Genomic DNA, 9,089 nt, shown 5'->3' with positions numbered 1-9,089 from the left:
CACATCAGCAGCGCTCCAGGCCAGGCAGCGCCACATCTAGAGGAAGGTGAATGGAGACAGCTGCTGCTGCTGCCAGGCACGGGGCATCCCTCTCCCTCTCTCTCTCTCTCTCCCTCCCTCCAGCTCTGCTCAGCACTGACGCCTCGGAGCGATAGCGGCACGGCCAGTCTATGTATCTATGTGTGAGGAATGGACATTTGGATGAGGAGTGATAGAGAGCGGGCGGCGTGCTGGATCATGCTCCAAGCATTTGTTTAGTGTTTGTCTCGGACTGATAAGATCACATAGCTGAGCTTTGTGCACTATGGGGGTCTGCTGATGGGATCATCCACGGGCCAGATGCCTAGCTGCTGCCACCAACAGCCAAGTGACACATTGAGCTCCTGCTGAGGAGACATGGATGGGGATGGTGCTGAGATGCTGGAGGCCAATGCCGATGACAGCTGCCTCCATGGGGGGTCAGACAAGGGGGCTGCCGGCTTGGTGGAACAGATGAACCTTTCCTCTCCATCACAGACCCTGTCTGAGGAAGAATCTGGGGGGAATAGCCCTCCTGAGCTGGGCCTCAAGCAGCAAGGGGTTAAGAGACACAACCACAAGCACAACCTGAAGCACAGGTATGAGCTGCTGGAGACTCTGGGCAAAGGCACCTATGGCAAGGTCAAGAGGGCCATCGAGAGGTTCTCCGGGAGAGTGGTAAGTTCTATCACCCCATCACACCTTTATTGGATAGGACCGCTTCCAGAAATCATTTATACTTCACCACCCATTACATTATGGAAGTTGATTTCCATCGCTACGGTCATAACTTATCAATCATAAATTATGGATCACATCTTTGTTTTCAGTCTCATTACGTCATCATTTCAGATACAACCAAATTCATGACCTAAGCATCTCCGTGCTTCAGATCCATGCAGCACGACCACCCTGGCCGATCAATTTACTTTGGTCGAATTCGATCTGATAATAAAATCAAAGCCCATATGGCCACCATAAAGTTCACATCGATGTGACCATTCTAGTTGTCATTCTATGCAACTAAACTGATCAAACTGAAGAACAATGCTACAATGAATTTGATTGTAATGATCAATTTTGATTCTGCTGAAATTATTAGGTAGAATTTAGCTGAGCGCTTCTGATTGATCAAACAAATATCTGCTTGTGTGTCAGAGAACTGATCATAGTTCAGGTTGATAGATGTGATCGTTTTTCAATGTATAGTTTACATTTATTACTAATAGATGTTATTTTTGTATGATCTTATCGGTTGGTCACAAAATGTGTTGAAGTGTTCAATATTTTAATTGATGGATCGCTTGTATTTAGATCATTGCTAAATGGCGACATGTATGCTCACTCTAAGTGGCGGTTCACACTGAAGCGGCACGACTTCGGGGGCGACCTGTGTAGTCATGTGCAGCGCGACTTGCACGGACTTCACAGAATGAATGTCTATGCAAGTCGCTCCAGGTCGCCCCAAAGTAGTACAGGAACCTTTTTCTAAGTCGGAGCGACTTGTGTCGCTCCTATTAGAACGGTTCCCATACCACACAACGGACCTCGACGGACCGCGACTTGTCAGGCTGACAAGTCGCATGACAAGTCATACTAGTGTGAACCGGCACTAAAGCGGAGTTCCAGTCTGGAGGGAAAGAAAATTAAAAGTCAGCAGCTACAAGTACTGCTAACTTTTAAAATAAGGACACTTACCTGGCCAGGGATTCCGCAATGTCAACACCCCAAACCGATTTGTCCATCGGGCTTTGAGTGCAGGCGCCGGCATTGCAAGTAAGGGAAGCCAGGAGTGAGACCGTAACAATGGATGGTCCCACCATCTTCTGGAACACACACAGGTCCCAGAGGGAAGCGGAGCGGCCAATACATAGTAGGGCCAATTTTTTATACAGGATCCAATTAACCTACCAGCATGTCTTTGGAGTGTGGGAGGAAACCGGAGTACCCAGAGAAAACCCACGCAGGCACAGGGAGAACATGCAAACTCCAGGCACGTAGTGTTGTGGTTGGGATTCAAACCAGCAACCCTCTCGCTGCTAGGTGAAAGTGCTAACCACTACACCACTGTGCCGCCTTTTGGGTGGAGCTGCACTTTAGGCGCGGTTTCAATGCAGGAGTCCGTTATGGTTCTGTTCACCGGTTCAGGTGAAATTTTTTACCTGAAATCGCACCTGAACCAGACTCAAATTTGCACAGGACCCTTTTTAAAACTGCACCGAGGTCGCCCCACACATGTGTGGACCGGCTCCATTAAAAGCCGGTTCAATTCACATTTTATCCAAATCGGATGCGATTAAAAGTGCATCAAATTCTTATATATATGAACCGAGTCTAAGGTACTGAAAGACAAGGCTACATTTAGAGTAAGAGATGTTAATGGTCAGTCTGTGATTTCCACAGACAAATCTTGTGGGAAGAACTAATTGGTTTGAATAGGGTTTTCCCGATCTATCAATCTTGGTCTAGTCAAATACAGGGCTGTCTGTTCATTACATAGGAATTTATATGCCATGGTCATATGGTTGTCAGATCTTCCAAGTACAGGCCTAAATGTATGTCTAGATTTATCCAAGATGTGCCATGCAGCCTGATAATCTGATAAGGGGGCTTATTTACAGTTGTCCACGCATCAATGCATAAAGGTAAAAACCCTTCTGTGTGCAGCAGCCACCCTAATAGTTACCTGAGTCCATTCTCGATCCATTGATGTGCACAAGAGCAGCAGCTCTCCCGAGTCTCTTCCTTCTCATTGGCTCACACAGTGAGCCAATAAGGAGAGACCAGCGGCGGGGCTGAGCCACCCTCTATGTGGGAATGGACACACAGCGCAGCTGTTTAGGAGTGAGCCTGCTCGGGTGCCCCCATAGCAAGCTGCTTGCCATGGGGGCACTCAGCAGGAGGGAGGGGCCAGGCAAGGGAGGATCAGGGCTGCTCTGTGCAAAACCATTACACATAGGAGGTAAATATGACCTGTTAGTTAAAAAAAAAAATCTGCCTTTAATATCACTTTAAAGCGGAGTTCCAGCCTTTTTTTTCCTCTAAAAAACACCCTCGCGATGGTTGCAGCTTATTTAATACATTCCAGGTTATGTATTAAATGTATTTTTTGTTATATTGTTAGGCAATGTACTCACTGTCACCTCTGCAGCAAGTGTGCTCCCATCTTCAGTGTGGGCAGTGTGGTGCTGCCCCCTACGTATGCTCAGTGTGTGCAAATACCCCAATGCTAGAAGCCGAGGCTGCCCATTGACTCCTGGGATTGATGACACTTATATCCCAGTAGCCAATGGGCAGCTGGATATGACAGCAGAAGTGGACCTGTTTAATGGACAAAAAAGGTAATATGTTCAGCATAACCGGGGGCCGACTTTCAAAGATTGGGTGGAACTCCGCTTTAATGACCTACCTGTTTGGATATATTTGGAAACGACTGTTAGGTAGGTCCTCTCATTACTTTGTGGTTGGCAAATTCTAATTGGATTGTACAATTTGCATGTAATGCGTGTGTCCTTTTAAAAAAGATAACTGAAACCCTATGGGTATTTGAGAGAACGATAAATAAGTTGCGAAAATCGAATGTAACTGACCAATTATTACCATGGTTTGGAGCGTCTGATCTGAACACAATATCAGAAATCTTCTAAAGCTGGGGTTCTTATTCAGGTGTATCTAAACTCCTTTGTTGTATGGAATCCAAATAATGGGGGTATAGGATTGGAACTTTTGAATAATTTAGGAACATTTAGTAAAATCTTCTGCATTTGTCAACCTGGATTTAAAGTGGAGAATATGAACTGATGTTTTAGATGACATGAGAGTATCGTTGTCAGTAAGGGTACACCAATTCCATGTTTTGATTGCAAATACCAGTAAAGTCTTACAAGTTTGGTTTTACTTTACATACAGATAACTCAAAACTGTTGACCTCTTTTAAAGTCATACTGGTACCTAGAAAGACTGGTAATGATGATGTGTACAGTATGGTAAAGGGGATATGGTAACATAGGGGGAGTTTTACTAAAACTAGAGAGTGCAACATCTGGTGCAGCTCTGCATAGAAACCAATCAGCTTCTAGGTTTTATTGCCAAAGCTTACCAATTGGCTTCCAGGTTTTATGGCCAAGGCTTACCAATTGGCTTCCAGGTTTTATTGCCAAAGCTTACCAGTTGGCTTCCAGGTTTTATTGCCAAAGCTTACCAGTTGGCTTCCAGGTTTTATTGCCAAAGCTTACCAATTGGCTTCCAGGGTTTATTGCCAAAGCTTACCAATTGGCTTCCAGGGTTTATTGCCAAAGCTTACCAGTTGGCTTCCAGGTTTTATTGCCAAAGCTTACCAATTGGCTTCCAGGTTTTAATGCCAAAGCTTACCAATGAGCTTCCAGGTTTTTTTGCCAAAGCTTACCAATTGGCTTCCAGGTTTTATTGCCAAAGCTTACCAATTGGCTTCCAGGTTTTATTGCCAAAGCTTACCAATTGGCTTCCAGGTTTTATTGCCAAAGCTTACCAATTGACTTCTAGGTTTTATTGCCAAAGCTTACCATTTGGCTTCCAGGTTTTATTACCAAAGCTTACCATTTGGCTTCCAGGTTTTATTGCCAAAGCTTAACAGTTGGCTTCCAGGTTTTATTGCTAAAGCTTACCAATTGGCTTCCAGGTTTTATTGCCAAAGCTTACCAATTGACTTCTAGGTTTTATTGCCAAAGCTTACCATTTGGCTTCCAGGTTTTATTGCCAAAGCTTACCAGTTGGCTTCCAGGTTTTATTGCCAAAGCTTACCAATTGGCTTCCAGGTTTTATTGCCAAAGCTTACCAGTTGGCTTCCAGGTTTTATTGCCAAAGCTTACCAATTGACTTCTAGGTTTTATTGCCAAAACTTAGCATTTGGCTTCCAGGTTTCATTGCCAAAGCTTACCAATTGGCTTCCAGGTTTTATTGCCAAAGCTTACCAATTGGCTTCCAGGTTTTATTGCCAAAGCTTACCAGTTGGCTTCCAGGTTTTATTGCCAAAGCTTACCAATTGGCTTCCAGGTTTTATTGCCAAAGCTTACCAATTGGCTTCCAGGTTTTATTGCCAAAGCTTACCAGTTGGCTTCCAGGTTTTATTGTCAAAGCTTACCAGTTGGCTTCCAGGTTTTATTGCCAAAGCTTACCAGTTGGCTTCCAGGTTTTATTGCCAAAGCTTACCAGTTGGCTTCCAGGTTTTATTGCCAACGCTTAATTGAACAAGCGAAAGTCAGAAGCTGACGTGCACCAGTTTTAGTAAATAAATCAACCACAAAATCTTCCATAAAATGGTGGTTTGGTTCAGAATCCCAGATCTATTGTTTTTAGGTACCCGTATTTGATAATGCAAAGGGAAACATGCAAAGTGCAGACCCCTGTAGAAACCAATGGGTAAACATCTTTTTGTTGCTCTATTATAAACTGATGGAAGGTGAACTCTGAATTCTACACTGCATTTTGCATACAACAATGGGATTTCATCTTTTCTGGTCAGGCGTTTACTCTGATCTTTCTGTTGACAATGTCACATTTCTCTGTGTGGGGCCTTGAATCAGTTTTTCTGACCTTTGGATGCCTACAGCTTTCCAAACGGAGCCCTGCACACTTGTACAGCAGTCTGTAACTTGTATATCTGGGATCAAGAGTGGATGCAAAACTGGGACAAGCCAGCCAATGTCAGGAGAAAGGGTCTTGTCCAAAAAGAGACGTTCAGCAATCTGCTTCTCACATGCCTGAAGCGATGACTGGAGCTCAGGGGCATGTTGAGTGTATTTTGAGATAATCTTTATATTTGGCTGCATAACAAGAAAGCAACATGTCATGAAAGTTTTGACCTATTAAATCATTTTGATGTAACTGAAATTCTATTCTTAGCAGTCATACTGTGTTCTTGCTTTGCAGTGTTGCATTAAATGTAGTGCTTTTTACTACATGCATTTATGAGCTTCAGGGATTTTTTTTAGCCAAGGAACTACCCACGACCTGTCCGATTTGTACTGGTGATGACCCTAGATCAAGAACTATTAGCTATAATTGGTTAGTGTAAGGCTGACTGACCACAAACCTAAAGATTTTGCAACACATCGGAAATCCTGGGATCTTTGGATCAATACCTCCTGTCACGGAAAAAAAAGTAACAGCCTTTTCTCTCTGTCTTGTGTTCAGTTGATACATATATTTCAGAAGTAGCATTATATAGCTCTGTACCACTAAATAACGTTTGGTAGGTGCTGGTGTTGTCATAGCAATTAGATTGCTGCTACAATGATTTGTTATATGCTGTGATTGGTACATTAGCCAGCTATGAAAGATTGCTCCTAAAAGTATATTTTTAGGAGGTGTTTAATGCTTTTGGAAATTCAAGACTGTTGATGAATCTACTTGGCAGAAAACTATCAGGCTAGGCAGTCAAGGCAGGCTGATTAATATTTAGGCAACTGTCCTTGATGACAGCAACCAAACGCAGATTTCAACTGATAGAATAGAGAACAGGCTTTTGTTGCTATTAAGCACCCATCAATAAATGAGACTGAGTAAGGCTGGCCAAAGATGGAGCAAATTTGTTTCCCTGCAACCACGGGCTGGAAAGAAATTTGCTTGATTCCCCCCTCAGCACAGACAGTGTTGACAGGGGAATCCCTTGAAGCGATGGGGGTGGGCGGTGTTGAAAGCCATCTCCACCAGGAGAATTTAGTGATTGTTGCTAGCGGCTATAACAGCCGCTAGCAGTAATCGCATGTAAAATCCAGCAGGCTGGTTGTACCCAAGTTGATATCTTTCACTTGGATGTTATGCAAGTGAATTTTGCACTATTATTAACCACGTTACCACCGGAGGATTTTGCTGTCTTATGTCTCGGCCACTTTTTGCGATTCGGCACTGTGCGAATTTAACTGACAATTGCGCGGTCATGCAACGCCGTACCCAAACAAAATGTATGTGCTTTTTTTCCCACAAACAGAGCTTTCTTTTGGTGGTATTTGATCACCTGTGCGATTTTTACTTTTTGCGCTATAAACAAAAAAAGTGCGAAATTTTGAAAAAATAACAATATTTTTCACATTTTTTTATATGAACCCCCCCCCCCCCCCCCAAAAAAAAATGTAAAAATCAAAATTTTTTATAATTTTAGGCCAATTTGTTTTCTGCTACATATTTTTGGTAAAAAAAATCGCAATAAGCGTATTTTGATTGGTTTGCGCAAAAGTTATTGCGTTTACTAACTAAGGGAAAGATTTCTGTCATTTTTGGTGTTTTTTTTTTAACGAGTAATGGCAGCGATCTGCGATTTTTTTTTTGCGGGACACTTTTGGGGGTACCAGTGACATTACTACGATAATCAGTGCTATAAATATGCACTGTTACTGTAAAAATGACACTGGCAGGGAAGGGGTTAATTTTATTGGAGAGGGAGGGGTTAATGTATGCCTGGTGCTTACTGACGTGTGTGGGGGGAGGTGACTGAGTGACACAAGGACAGATCGCAGGTTCAGCTATGCCGCACCCTGCAATCTGACCCCGCCTGTCACTTAGGAGATCCGCCCGCTTTGTTTACACAAGCGGACGGATCTCCAGACTCGATTCCCCGACGATTGGGGAAGAGCAGAGGCGATCGCCGCTGCTCCTCCCCTGGCCCGACTCCCGCTGTGACTGAACACAGCGGGAGCGAGCCTCCGGCGGCGCGCGCGCGCCACCGAGAAGGGGGAGTGTCTGCCGACGTAGGTCTACGTCGTCAGACCTACAAGAGCCACTTTGCCGCAGTAGAGCTCTAGTGAGCAGACGGCAAGTGGTTAAATACAGCTGGGTAAAACAAAAACTATGTCTGTCTTCATTTCAGGCTGCAAAAAAATGAGATTATTTTAAAGGGGGGTGATTTTTATTTATTTATTTTTTTATACCCACTGTATGTATTCTAGCTATCCTTTCACTCAGATAAGTGTGACACCATTTATGTCTTATTGGTTAATAAATATGCACGTTTAGACAAAATGTTCCTGCTTGCATACAGAAAGAGTCTTGTAGGGATACTGTATGTTTGTAGCTATGGTGTGTGGCTCATGTAGGGATACTGTATGTTTGTAGCTACAGTGTGTGGTTATGTATAAAGTGCTCTGTACATTTGAACATTGGCATTTGTTCCTTTACCAAATTAAAGTGGAACTAAACCTTTTGATTTAACTGTTTCTAAATTCAGTTACATTCAACTCCATGCCATGAATGCTAACTGTCACATTTGCTTCTGCTGTCAACCAAACTGTGAAACCATCAAATGGCTGGTGTCACAACCGATCACATTTACAGCACCATGACAGCTGCAGAATAAACCGATGCCAAGATGGCAGCTTCCTTGGCCGAAAAGGACAGGAGGTTTAGTTAGGCTTTAAGTCTGGTTTATCTGTGCTCTGGACGTCATTTGGAAGGACTGACCAAATGCCACAAACAAAGATTGTGTAAACTTCTAAGGATGACCCACTATACTTCAAATAAAAGGTTCAGATAATGGTTTTCTGGAAATAATTGTAAATGTTTTCAGGGAGCTCTGCTGCTTTCTTTAATTCACCTTGTACTGTATAACATGCCCAGAGAACTTTAGAAAAAAACCCTCCTATTCTGTAGAGATGAAGGAACAGGAAGCACGTGCTGTAATAACTGCATTTTTGAACTGTATCTCTTGTAGGCATACAGGGCCCAATTTTAAAGTAGCGGTGTTATCTAGAAGCCACTATAGCTCTGTTTTTCTATCATTTGGCACATTTATAAAGCAGTGATGTCTGCTTGATAAATGATCTTTGCTCTTTGCTTTCGTCTGAGTCTCAAAACCAATACAAATGAATAGAAAGAAAATGGGTTTGCAACCTTATACTGCTCTCTGCATTTTGTAAATAAAGTGTAAAATACAGTTGTAGTATGGAAAATTTCCATCAATTTTCTTCAGTTTATAGAGTGTGCAAACCACTAGTCTTTTTATATAAGCCCTTAAAACCACATGGCACATGAGAATATATTGCATCTTTAACCAAAAATATTTATTTTTTGCTGTATTATTTTGGGCTATTCAGAGTCAA

The 9,089-nt window shown here is 42.9% G+C and overlaps 1 protein-coding gene across 1 annotated transcript in view; it reads left to right on the top strand.

Annotated features, from left to right (window-relative positions):
• Positions 1-212: 212 nt before the first annotated feature.
• The window catches only part of NUAK1 (NUAK family kinase 1), a 144,136-nt gene continuing 135,259 nt past the window's right edge, over positions 213-9,089 (top strand). Inside the window, exon 1 of the mRNA XM_082255437.1 lies at positions 213-696. Coding sequence (XP_082111563.1) covers positions 397-696 — 300 coding nt within the window. The 5' untranslated portion in view covers positions 213-396. The remainder of the gene's footprint in view (positions 697-9,089) is intronic.

The sequence above is a fragment of the Pelophylax lessonae genome (genome assembly GCF_965119305.1).
Source record: "Pelophylax lessonae genome assembly, chromosome: 4".
NCBI lineage: Eukaryota > Metazoa > Chordata > Amphibia > Anura > Ranidae > Pelophylax > Pelophylax lessonae.
Note: the sequence above shows the minus strand (reverse complement) of the source record. Positions and strands in the feature narration are given on the sequence as shown.